This window comes from Rhea pennata, chromosome Z, assembly GCF_028389875.1.
Source record: "Rhea pennata isolate bPtePen1 chromosome Z, bPtePen1.pri, whole genome shotgun sequence".
Classification (NCBI taxonomy): Eukaryota; Metazoa; Chordata; class Aves; order Rheiformes; family Rheidae; genus Rhea; species Rhea pennata.
In genome coordinates, this window is record NC_084702.1 from 58336737 (window position 1) to 58350932 (window position 14196).

The 14196-nt window shown below is 37.5% G+C and overlaps 1 protein-coding gene across 2 annotated transcripts in view; it reads right to left on the minus strand.

The window, feature by feature from the left end:
• Positions 1 to 14196, minus strand: part of PIK3R1 (phosphoinositide-3-kinase regulatory subunit 1) — a 60436-nt gene that overhangs the window by 43870 nt on the left and 2370 nt on the right. For both annotated transcript variants that reach the window (XM_062599296.1, XM_062599295.1), the window contains exon 2: positions 11412 to 12157. In XM_062599296.1, coding sequence (XP_062455280.1) covers positions 11412 to 11745 — 334 coding nt within the window. In that variant the 5' untranslated portion in view covers positions 11746 to 12157. The remainder of the gene's footprint in view (positions 1 to 11411; positions 12158 to 14196) is intronic.

Sequence of the window (14196 nt, forward strand, 5' to 3'; positions counted from 1 at the left end):
GCTGGATGGTGCAGCGAGAGGTATGCTAGTATGATTTGTTCTACAAGAAGTCATTTTCGATGCCCTGTACTAACTGAAGCCAACAGTGAAGTAAGCAGGTGGTACCTTCTCTTTGGGACAAATAACACTTTACAGTGTCCAGCTTACCTTGGTTCTGGATGTTAACTTATCTCAATAAACAGTTAAGTGAAATTTTACTCCATTTCTGTCCCCAATTCCAGCTTTTTGAAACATTTTCCCCATATGATCTTCTATTACAAAGAGATTAACACAGACACCTTAAAACTGTAGTTATTTTTTAATCTTATTTGTGGGCTATTTCATAAGAATCATAATGCTGCCTTTGCTCACACAAGTACCCTGACAATGTCTTAATATTTGAGAAGTTTTGTGATGCTATTACCAGGAATGTCACAATGAAGAAATCTGCTTCCCAAGAGGAGTCTGAATACTGTGAAGTAAAGGAGGCCTAAGACCACAAACTAAACAACCAGAATGAAGCAATTCTCATTCAGTGAGGATGTCGACAGTGAACAAAGAAAAAATGAGAGGCAAAAAGGAGTCAAGTAACTATATAATTAAAAACTGTATCACACTGCATATGACAAGGGGGTGTAGTTACACGTACAAACACAACTTTAAAATGCTCAGTTTGCAACATTAACAATGTTCTGCTAATGTAGTGTGGAAATCACTGTATATATACAAATGCATCAGGTTAACAAAACCTCATATTTATTTTTAATACAATAATTTATTACCATAACAGAATATTCAATTAAAACTGTCACGATATCATTTCCTCATTTATAGGAAACCCTACTGATCACCATGCTAGTTATTCAAATAACAAGCAGCCCAGAAAAACCAACCATCCTTGCCAAAGTGTCTAGCAGCATGGAACATTTTTATTTGCATTAGCGAAGATGATCGAATACAACAAAAGGAAATAACTTGTCTGAAAATAATCTTTGTATTTTCCATCACCAATTAAGTACAATTAAGTGTGGCTCAAAAATTTGAAAGATATTTCTGCTACTAAATTTGCAAGTCTTACTACGTAATGGACAAAACTAAAAGTTAAGTCATGTCCATCAAGCACGTAGTAAAGGGAGGAGTCAGGACTGGTTAGAAACATGCTTTAATTCATCCAGAAGTTATTAGCTTGATGCAGGAATTATTGACTGAAATTCCATACCCTGTGTTAACACAGGAGGTCAGACTAGATGATTGTAATGCTGTCTCCCTTCTGCCTTTGAAGTCCAAAAAAGGACAGTTAGATACCATTCTTCCACACAGCATATATCATGCAGGTGGGGTTGGCTTTTTTTTTTTTCCACACATCCATACCAGATGGAATTTGGTATACCAAAAAGGCAGAATCTCTTCAAAACAGAGCTAGCATAATTATAGTATTTGTGCTCCAAACCCCAGAGGCAAAGAGAAGTTTGTCTGAGAGAAACGAGAGTAAGAACTATGGGATTTTTCCCAGTGCTGCTAATCCTTGACTATAGGTCTGATCCTGTTCCTTCTGAAGTCAAAATGGGTTTTGCCACCAATTTAAGGGAAAGCAGAATAGGAGCCTGCTGCTTCTTGTATGAACAAGTCTTTTCAGTAAACAAATCCTGTCTAACATTTATAATATCAGTACTTGAAATTAAACCCCCCCCCCTTTTTTTTTCTTTTTTTCTTTTGTATCCAAAGGGATTTTGAATAAAACATTTTAAATTCTCTATTCAGAAGAGAGCAGTTCACATAAACAGGCACAGGCATGTTCCATCTAAACTACTAGACAATTTACCACAGTATTTGATTGACTAGCTATTTAGATCAGACAGCCAATAAAAAGAAGAAAAAATTCTTGTCTTATTGGCGTGTTCTTACTGTGTCATAATAAAACCCTAGATATTTGTCTTAGAGGAAACATCTGGAGTTGGTAACTGTCTTCCCCTTTTTGCTAAACTGTACATGCAGTTTAAAGTCCTGTATCTTAAATCACTGGGGAAAGCATCCCAAGCCCACTAATCTTTTCAGTACAAGTTTTAATATCGTAAATATAAGAAACTTAATTATCACTACGAGACTAGCATAATCCAAAGCAAAGATTAATATCACATACAACAGATGAGTGCCAAATGTTCCTTCAACAGATAGGCACATTTCTCTCAACAGCCAAAAAAACGCTCAAATTGTTAGGTGTTCTGTAGTAAATGTTGTTAACCCAATACTGTAACAGAAAGTGTTGTGATAATAATAAGATTATGAAAATCTCTTATTTTAAATATGGCTGGAAATTACACAGACTAACAAAAGAGTTTTGGAGTTGTCAGCACTAAGTCTGAACCCAGGAGAAAGTTAGAAAAACATAAAAGCAGTAAGGAATGCACACTAATCTCTCAGTAATAAATTATAAATACAGTAGAGAAAGAAGAATTCAAACATTCATCCCTCTGTGCCCTTGAGGACCCCTAAAGTAAGTGAACAGAGGTCCCTTAGTTCCAGACATTTGATATGAAGCTTTTGCTACGCACTATTTTGAATACGAGTTCCGTAACACTTTCTCTGTTGAATAGGCCAGATTGTGAGAGCCTCTAAAAAAAAATCTTTAGTCTCAAAACCAGCTGACACTGGAACAGAAAGCCTCCCTAAATCTTTCTCTCCATAACAAAATTGCTTATGTAGGCTAACGAGTAACTATGCTACTCTGGCTTCAGAACAATTGAACAGATTTGGACTGGCAGGAATATATTCTAAACTATATTCAAACATCTGTCCAGATCTGACTACAAAGTACCCAAAATAACTCATTTCAGAATGTCAGCGGATGACATTTTCTGACGTCTCTCTCAAGGGAAAGCGTATATTGCAAACAACGCCACAAACACGAAACAAAGAATGGAAGACTGTATCACCGTAAGAGGCACAGAGCAATTGAGTCTGGTCAGCCAAGAATTTCCGGCTTTAGAGGAGCTCGCACATGGCACCAATCCACACAAGACCTACGCGCCACCCCATGCAGACGGCTTCGGGGTCTGCGCTTAGCGCACGGCGGACACCAGCGAGCGCCCGGTGTGCCGTGCCCGGGGGTTCGCCGCTCCGGGCCCGCAGCGCGGGGAGACCCCTGGGTGCGTGCCAGCCTCTGGGGAGGAAACAGGGGGGCAAGGAAGGCTCCGCTGCCTCCTCCGTCGCTTCTCACCTGTGCCAAGCAGCTGTGGCTCTGAGAAGAGACAATTCATGGCTAAGTTTATAAACATAACAGACATTTTTACTTCTCCATCCAAGCCTCGAACATCAAAAATTAAGAATTAGCGACAGAAGACTGGAATGTGTGGTCACAACATTAAATATCATGTGAAAGCACAAAAAGGATTGTGAGCCTTCACCCTTAACTGCTTATTCCTGGGATATTTCTGGATGCAAGGATAGTGAAACCAGACACAGCTGTGCAGCCTTATCTGTCATTGCACATAATTAGTGGCTTCTTTCATTAATACCCTAATTTAAGAGCTTTAGTCTACCTCCAGCTGAAAGCAGTTTAAGAAGAGGGTAAGCAGTTTAGGAAATGGTAAATTCACAAAATAAAAGCCCTCTCCACAACACAAATACCTGAGAAGCCATAGAGCACTTTGAAACATGAGTCTGCAGTGTTTTAGCCCATTTAAATGTCCCTGAGCATAGCTTCACCAAGAATAATCCTCCATGCCTGTCAGTTACCTACAAAACTTTATCCAAGCAGGATGTGCACATCTAGGAAGAAATCAGTAACAGCACTAAAGCTCTCTCTCCTTCCCCAACAAGTACCTTTTGCTGATATATTCACAAATAGAACAATTTAAGCAAGCAACAAAAACAACAAAACCACACTGCCATGCCTTCTGGGAAGTGCGTGCCCTACCTACACTACAGAGCGCACGTTGCACCGTTCTCCCTTCCTTCCCATCTGGTGAGCAGGAGGCTACGGTTCAGGAGTGCATGGACATACTGCTTCAAATGAATCTGATCGTGGGGAGAGAAAGAGCAAGCAAGATACTCATGAATTACATCAATCAGATGTGTTTAATTGGAATAGTTTGACTTTCAGACAATATTGTTCCATTTTTAAATGTGAATTTTTTTTTGAATGAAGTAGAAAAAGTTAAAAGTAAAGCAGAGTTAATGATGTCTGGTTTTCCATCATATAGTAACTTGATTTAAAAGGTCCACACAGACCAGTTTCGGCCTTGCTTAATTACTGAAAAATACAATAGCTGCTCAAGAACTTCTGGAGCCCTGGATGCTGGATGGATCTGGGATGAGAAATGGGAACTTACTAGCCTGCTTTCTGCAGATCTACCTTCTACTGGACCATCTTTCCACCCTGACTCTACCAAACAATCTGCCAGCATGGATAGAAATAAGTAGCTCTCAACCTACCAAAGGCAGATTTCACTTCTTGCCCTCTATATCCACAGTCTCTAGAGAGGAAGCTGGCTCAGACTGTAACCTCTGGGAAATGCTGTAGTACAGCCAATGATGTCAAGCATATATGAACCAATTCAGTGGCTTATGCAAGCAAATTGTCTAACATCCATCTGAACTGTTAAAGATCATTTTAATCATTCATACTATAATTTACACAGCAGTTTTGAAGAACAAGAAGAGCTGTAAAGACTTTTTAAAACTGTCTGAACTGTATGCAATCATTTCTTTCATTAGCTCAGGGCACTAGCACATTTTTTAAGCTCTGTCCTGAGGATTTTTGGTTACAGTTCTTTACTACCTAAACTGCAGCCTAAATATTATTTTTAAATGTTGTCTTACACGAAAGCTATTTTATAAAATGGATCAAAATGTGAAAATAAAAAAGTAGTGCCTGTGTGCTATTCTTCTAGGCTGTTGCATACAGTATTCATGTAAAATTGAACAAAAAGCAATCAAGTTAGTACAGTTACAACTGCTAACATTTTACCAAAGGACTTCAGGCAGTGTTCAAGGATGCAGGAATTTCTATGACAAAGTGAAAAAACATGTAATACATAGATGAAGAAAAAATAGCATTTTCACTGTCTTCTAATGAAAACACTAAATAGTATTGTATTTTATACAAACATTTTTTCCAGAAAGAGAACGAATACAAATTAGAATATTAGTAAAGTATTAATTGCAGTTACTACTTTTTTTAAAAAGCCAAAATATGAACTCTTGTAAGTACCAAGATTCTCACTAAAGTATCCTCAGGACTTAAAGTTCTTCTCCCATCAAAATATTGTTTTAATAATCTTGTAATTCCCCTTGTCAGTTCTAGCTATTAAAGTAAAACAGTTCTTCGCATTGTAGACTTCAGATCGATTTCATGGCTGTTCATCATGGAAACCAACTCTGGAGTAAGAAACAGATGTGAAAGAATGGGCAGCCAGCTGTAATTACAACACCTGTGCTCTTTCACACCAGAAAATGTAGATGTGTATATGGCATCACACAACTATTTAAGTGGGCATGGTCATTTGCTTGGGTGCAAAACGATCCATTCCTGGCAAACACTCAGCACCACATGTTGCTGAAACTGATAAGTTTGTTTTCTCATACGAGAACCCAAGTAAGAACTATTTACAAACTAGTAGTTTCTTTCTGGTGTTTCTGCTACAGGCATAGATTAAAATGATTCTGATTTAGAGGAGCAGGTTATTTCATATTCGCCATGTTTTAAATCTGCCCCAGGCACATTCACCTCAGGTGGAGTTATTAAAAGATTGAACCGGTATTACAGAAGGCTAAAGAAAGGTAAAAATAAAGTAAAGGTAGAGTAAAGTAAGCAAAGTCACTCAACATTTTTTTTTTCTTTAGACTAATCCATACACCTGGGAAAAAAGACCTACATCAGCCACACAAACCTTTTTCAAGCATGAGGTCTTCCTTGAGGACCCAAAGGAGGTCCTGTGTGCCCCAAGGTATTTTCTTCTAGAAATATCAGTTGGTCAAGAAGAATAAAATATTCTTTTCTAAAGGTATCTCTCACTAAAAGAGAAACTGTGCAAGAAAAAAATCTTACATCATCACAATTAAAACACAATCCAGAAGATGCCATTTCTGAAGTTCTTTCTTCCTTCTTGCTTCCTTTACCCACTACCAGCAGGTGGGGCCAAGCATCAACCATGAACCTGCCCAGCGCTCCCTGTCCGTGTGCAGTCTGCAATAGCACTTGCAAGCATAGCCCTGTGCTTTCTGGGCTCACACAAACTTTTTTCAGTTACTATCACCACCACTTCTACATCTGCGAAAAAAAAACGTTCTGTTTTTCATGCTAACACGTTCTGCCTCATGTTAGCACACACTGCAAAAACTTTGTTTTCGTTAGTGATACAGCAGGTGGCAAGAACTCTCTTTTCAGCTTCATGTGTTAGAAGTCGTCTGACTCGTACGCTGCGAAAGCCAGCCCTGGAGAAGCTGGGGAGGTTCTCTGGTAGAAACCTGTCACATTAGCCCTGACAGCTCTGGCAGAACTACAGCTTATTCTCACACCGGGCTTCTTAGAACAAATCCCAGGGCTTTGGCTTGAACGGCAAGTACATTTACCAACTGAGATAGTGACTCATCATTTCACCCCGTTATTTCCTTTTTCCATTTGCCTAAATCAGGATGGATGATGACTGTTTTTTTTCCTAACTGAGGCTCCAGGCTCTACTCCATTCACAACTATGTCTCCTAATTTACAAATGTAAATAGTTTTCAGAAACACAATCATTATATTGCAAGATTAAACAAATTGTATAAAAAGAGAGTAGAGAAAGAAACTCATCCTACAGCATACTCAGTTCAAACATGTACAAATGGTTTTCTGCTTTCTGTCAGTTTGGATCTTTGTCAAACATTGTATAACCTGGTCTCTGAAAGGAAAGGGTTTCCAAATGTTCTGTGTCATTATCTTTATTAAAGAAATCTATGCTATATTTTTGTCATGGGAAGGAACAGCTTCCAACAGTTTCAGGCCCTAAAACAGCTCAAATGGTAAGAAATGTTAACATATACAACCATTTTAAGTTAGATGGGAAGCTACAGGAAGCTCCGAAACATCAAAGCAGAAAATTTATTCCTATAAAATTCCAGTCTGCCTTGTGCAATGTGACCTTCATTTAAAAGTGGGAATTTGGCATTCCAAGTTAAATCAGAAGATGTTTCTATCAATCATTAAAAGCTTCAAGCTTCAAACTCTGTTTAAGACCAACTTTCAGGAACCAGGTACTGCATGAGCCATCTCTAGACATATACAGTCACATCAGATCAGAGCTGAATCAAAGTTCAGAAAACTCAGTGAGACTCGGAGCAGTTTGTTCACTTATCTTCAAAAAAAGGAGAGAGGGGGCTAGATTGCTACAATTTAGAAAAGAAAGTCTTTCAAGACAAGAGATGGATTTATCTTCTCAGGTCTTTACTGCTTCATATAAACTTCAGACATTTAATGGAAGGCATGAAGACGACTGTGTGGGGTCCCCACTGTTGGAGTGCTCCCCATTTACCTTTCCTTGGCAGGAGGAGTAAGAAGGGAATAAAGGGCAGGCTGGAGCCCTGAGAGCCTTACACTAGCAGTATGAATTAAGTCTGTCTTGAGTAGCCCTGACTTGCACCAGGCCTGAAATTGAAAGGTACAAGAGGCTTTCATCCCGTTCATTTTCTTACCTTCACAAATGTAATTAGAAAACAAAACAAGCCCCCCCCCCAAAAAAAAAAAAAACCAAAAACAAAAACACACAAATCCATGTAGTTTAAATCTATTCTATATTGACAAAAAGGAAAGACAGACAAAATGTGACAGTACCGAAATTCTATTTAAATATCCACACTCATTCTAGAAATTTAGATGAATCATTGATAAAAAGAATACTCTGGGGGAAAATATGACCTAAGTGCTAAAATAAAGGAGCTTTTTAATAGAATTCAAGACTAACAGTAGTTTTGTTTTCCAATTAGCTTTTAACATTTAAAGCACTCCTTATGCAATCACAACCTTATTTATAAATAAATAAGACATTGTCCAGATGAATAACTCTGCCCATGTTGCTATCCCTATTGGCTGTAATACATCTATTCAATGCCTACAATTATTTGTGCATACCTGCAGCACTGGATACCAGCAACATTGTAGCTAAACATTGCAAATTTGATCTGAATCTGAAAATTGACTAGCAAGTAATCAAGCTTAGCAAGACTAGAGGGAAAAACATTCAGAACAAACAATGACCTATTAAAGACTATTGAAATAGTTAAAAGGTAATGAATTTTAAAAGCTTTATATATGATAAAATTTAAGGAACTCATATGATTTATACATAAACTCTTAAAAATCTCCAGTCAGTTTTCGGATATTCAATACATTCACATGGGTACATATAAAATTGACTCTTCATAGAATGAAAGTAGTATATGGATTAGAAATACATTCAAGAAGTCCTTACTTCCAGCTCATCATTAATTTGTCATTTTGATGCACAGCAGTTTCAAATCATCAAGCACTGAAGATGTAAACTTGACTGTATTTGGTCAAGCAAGTTTCATACTAGGCATTAATTTAAAATACTCTCTAGGGGTGTAGAGAAAAGTATCATCCCAGGAAGAATCTTTTGGCCCACTGCCCATTAAGCTGGCTGCTGGACAATATTAACTGTGCTATTCTCCGCACCAAATTTTATACACAAAAATAGAAATCGCAAAGCCATCTTAAAGTCAGATATACACTGCTACTTTATTCTTATCTTTCTCTAAACCGTATTTCCTCCTAACAACTCTGATTTCTCTGTAGGTATCATTTTTTGTATTATTCTGCTCACTTAAAAAATTGCACCTTTTGTTTTTTTATCATCTTGTTTTGGAGCAAGATCTCCCATATTTTGTTTCTAAATGCACTCTCTCTTAGTTTTTTATGGTAGAGAGATCTGTATAATATTTAAAAAGTCAAAAGGTACCGTCTTATCTTTAGTTCTCCCCAATTTATCTTAGCCAAACATACATGAGTTTAAACATAATTAAACCTATCCCTTTTGTCATTTAGAGTTCGAAGTTCAGTTTTTCCTAATACTGTTAGAGTAAGTCTCATCCATGGTCCTAGGGCATTACTGAAGCTCTCTAGCCTCTTACACAAAATTCAAATACTTTAAGTCAAAAGGAGTTGCAGTGAACACAGATTTTTTTTTTTAAACCACAAAAGTATATGGCTTGACTGCAAGATGGTTCTTAAACATTCTGGACCATAGCAATATCATTTGTGCAAGTTTCATTTGAGGTTGTTAGATTCCCAGTTAAATTAGCACATCTTCTTGTCTCAATCCCTATAACTGTATAGCTATATAGAATAAGTGTATCACATAAATAACACTGTCTAGCTAGAGGCAATAAACCTCAGGTTAGGAGAGATCTAGTCACTAACAGCTGGGGCACTGTTTCATGCCAGAGAAGCAGAAGAAAAAAAAAGAAAAAACCCCAAACCCCACACTATATTCTGGTAGAGCCTCCCCCTCCCCCAACCACAGCAGAATTTCACAGCGTAACTCCCAGCAGCTGTAGGTTCTGTAAACGCCTGCTGTGAACCCAATCCCACAGTGGGCTCTGAAACCACAAGATCAGCACCAGGATTTTTCCCAGCATGGAGCTGAGAATTAGAGCATCAAGCAAACAGGTCTAGAGAGACCAAGCAAGTTACAAAGCACTATGTTAAATCTGAAGCAATAGATGTTTCAAAGCCTAAGATGACGGTTACCTCACTGGAGCATGTGCACATAAAGAATTAGATTTTCATTCCATCCACTGTCTCTCAAAGTGAACTTTCAGAGTTGAGGTGTCTATCCAAAAACCAATGCTTATTCTGCAGTTACAGTATGATGAAGATGGAGACATCCATCTCGACAGGTGGGTTTTAGAGAGGAAAAAAAAATCTGACCAGTACATATTAACATCTACAACAAGGAGTAAAAAGATTTTCTTTCAAAAGAAAAACTCCCATTTTCAGAAGTAATGGGATGAGAGTCCAGATGACTAAAGGCTGAGATCTGAGTGTTTAAAAACTAGAGACAATACAACCTAAAATGCCATTACACCCCCATCTGACCCCTTCTCTCCTTCTGTGATGTACACACTGTACAGATACAAGCAGTTCTTCAGTGCTTAAAGAAATCACTATGAAAAACAGCTCAGATCTACACTTTACTATGCCTCTCCCAACCTAGAAATGCTTCTGCCAGGTTTTCACTTAGTTGTCATGCACAATTTTCTGCATTTCCTTTATCTTTGTTGATTATCAGCACAATTAAACATAAACTCGTAATAGGCAAAGTGGGATGGAAGCTGATAAATGGATACCACAACTTTGTGAATGGCATTGCAAACATTTCTATGGAAGCAGAGGATGATGATACTGTGGTATTACTATCAGGATCACATACTACAACCTGTATTTTCCACAGGTAGAACTACTAAGCATTTAAATAGTATTAGATGTTAAGGTAATGAGCCATTCTAGACTTTCAAGAGGTGAAAAACCAATGTAAAATCTATCATAAAGATAGATCTGGCTTGTTTATACTGGTTTAATGTAAAATCCCAGTATCTGAATGCCAGTAGGTAGAGCAGACAGAAAACACCGATTTTTTTTTTAACCTATAGCTCTTTCAGTTAAGACTCCTTCTTCTATTAGTAGAAGAGTCCTGATCAAATTCTGTCCAAATTCTGCCCAGCGTACCATTGCAAATGTAGGTTAGAAAGTGATTTATGTTTAAACAAAGGAAATATCTTCCTTTGTTTACGTAAGTGCTATTTTTGCTACCACATGCTCTGCCCAAAACCAAACAGAACATAAAATTAAATTTGAATTTTTTAAATCAACATTCCACTGCTTATTCCTAAGTATCTACTCTTACTTTTAATGCCACGTATAAACCTCCATGACAAAGTACATAATTTTTGCTGTTAATGAGATATTTGTTCTAGAAACATACTACTTGTTTGGAATTCATACTGCTGGATTCACCAAGAAATTTCTCAATAGTAAGTTTGACGAACCACAGAGGGAAACACTTCTATCAGCTTCTTGAGAACCTAAAACAAATGCTAGCTTGCTCATTCTTTATTCAAGTCTTTACAGTTATGAATGATAAGCATACCTTTTCAACCTGCGAGATGTACCTCACGATATGGTACCACAAACACCAATAGCTGACACAGCACACATGAAATCACAAAATATGTGATCTAAGTTTTATGGTAAAGTACAAATAATTCTTAATTGACTGAGGCATGCACTAAGAAGGCTGGCAAGCCTGTGTTATACATGTAAGCGTACAGTCATATAAGTCTATGAAACAAAAATATCTGATAAAACGTGGAAGACACACCCATGCACACACATGTGCACACACACACACACACCTTCCAAGAACAATACTAACCTTGCTGCTCACTTTCTGCTTCAACTTTTGCAGGACTCGGTGCTACAGGGAGAGGTCGAGGAGGACGAGGCTTTGGAGTTGGGGGAGATATTTTTTTTCTCCCTATGTACTCTACGTAAGTTCCTGGAAAATCCCCTCTCTCCCCTGTGGTTTCATTAAAGCCGTTTAGCCAACCAATTTCCTCAGGCTTTGCTTCTTCCCCTTCACTGAATCCAAGTGCTAGCAAGGTACCTTTATTCACAGTTAATATATCTCCTAAGTGCAAGTCAATGTCTTCTTCTCGCTCTTTCTTGTAGTCATATAAAGCTCTGTATTGATATCCTTCAGCACTCATCTTGGCAAATGATTTAACATTCAGTACCAAAATGCAACTGTCCAGTTATATTTTATGTACAGATTCAAGATGTATTAAAATAATAAAAACATCAATGTCCAAGTAATAAGATCCATCAAAGAATCAAAAAGCACCAGGATCTGTCATATCTGTCATTTTACTGCTGATGTTTTATTCATCTATTCTGAGTCAATGATTGTTATGATTGTTGCAGAAGAATGTGTTCCACTTCTTCTATGTCCAGCAATATTCTTCCAATTAATTTCTTGTCTGATTTTTCTGGTAATTCTGGGCACCCATACTCAAGTTTAGCTGATTCTTACAGCTGGTCACACCTTCTTCTGATGTACTTGACATAGATTGCCCATGTACCTTAAATACTCTGCCATGCAATTCTTCATACATGCTCTTCCTAGAAAGAGAAAAGAAAATTGGTATAGATGTTTCAAATTTTCTTGATACTTGTGAATCTAGGATTCCACATGTGATTTAAGCTTTCTGCAACCCACACAGAGGTCAGGTATCCCACAAAAGGCGCCTAAATAGCAAAAAAAAAAAAAAAAAAAAAAAAAAAAAAACTTACAAAAAATCTGTCAAGCTAATGCTTGCATTTTTATAATAGATATATCTAATTACTTGAACTGAATTTGGATCCTGGCAGTATAAGACATGCTGCTATATATTCCCTGTATCATTCTCTGTGGATTATGGCTATTCAAGTCTCTGAGAATCAGAGGGCTAAGCCCCCCAAGTGATCTCTGTCAGTGCTATCTCTAACACGGCAGCATGACCCTACATACTATCTCCCTGAAGACCAGGGCCACAACTCCTCTCCCCAAGGTCTACCAAAACAGAGTAGGAACTCGGTATAATTAGTGCAAACAGGCTCAGCATTTATTGCTAGTGTACTCAATGTTCTGATCTTTGTGCAGAGGATAAAGGTGGGTAACAATCTCTAGCCCAAAACCAGTATTCCCAAATCTATTGGGGGTGCAGTCTTTTCATAATCTGCAGAGAGAATCAAAAAGTCAGAAATGCTCGACAGGTGCATTTTTTCCTTTTTTCTTAAATAGAGGGGCTTCCCCACTCCCCCGTCTTCCAGACGGTTTTTAATGTGTTTATAGTATAACGTTAGAAAAACGATCAGCAACTGAAACAGGCACACCCAGACCACCTAAGCAGCACCAGCAGGAGAGGATCAGGGTGTATGCTTAAATTACACTAAAGACAAGAGACTACAGGCCTAAACATTTTAATCGGTTTGCCTGACAGTAGAGTAATAAGGAAAAATATTATTGAAAAAAATATTTTTAATTTAACAAACAGTAGCTTAAAGACATGCAGAAGAGTGAAAGTTTTCTAAACATTATTATTTCAACTGTTACTCACCTTCATCTACTTAAAAAGTCAAGCCCAACTGTAATTAAGTGCTACACTAGAAACCAGAAAGTGCTAACTACTCAACCTTGCATAGAAACACCTAAACTACAGCTGCATAAGACTTCAGGGGAGTATGTAATGCAGGTAGGTAAAACACTGACTGCACACCCTATTCTTAGTGAAACAGAAAGCTGAATTTTTTGCAGTTAACACTCCCTTTTACATTGCAAAAGGAGAAGAGCAAATAGGGTTGTATTAAGCAACCTCTGACAGCTCTTTTTCACCTCATTTTCTGTAACATCTCAGCCAATAAGTCCTCGGAACATGACTAACTGAAAAGCTAAAAAGTACCTTTAAGAATATATATATGGACTTCACTTCTATGTGGCTCCTTTTCAGTCCTTCAAGTCTAAATATAATTCCTGTAGCTTATTGTGCAACATCTCTTGTAACAGAACAGAGAAGAAAATCTTGCAAGTTCTTAAAGAACTTCCTTATCAGCTGCTGCAACCATTTTTGCCATAGGAAAGAATCATTTTAGCCTGAATTAGACTCTTTGTTGAGAAAACAGCCTACACTCAAGTATTTATTTTTGAATATATCCACATGGATCAGACATCCAGCTCCCATGGAAATTTTAATGAGAAATTTCTGTAGCCACTTCCGAAAACCCAAACTATGTTGCTTAGCACACACAAGCAAACACCAGACTTTGAAATATCAATAAAAGTATCTTCCTGTTAATTTATTTTTGCATTTGCCACCAGAAGGAAATGCACAGAACCTGACAAGAATTGGAAGACACAAAAAAAAAAAAAAAAAAAAAAAAAAAAGTCTGCAGCACAAGTATCAATTAAATTGTACAGAAGTTTTTCTTTTTTTTAAGCATGGGTTCCTCCCATTTCATAGAGCAAGGGAACAAAATGCACTTACACACCTTAGCTCTAAACGTTGGAGCTAATCTAAGTGTTTCCAATCAAAACCAACCATGCACAGTAAAATCTGAAAGAACTACCACTTCTACTATATTAAGTATTCTGAAAAATTTATTTTCTTGTTAAGAAAGGTTCA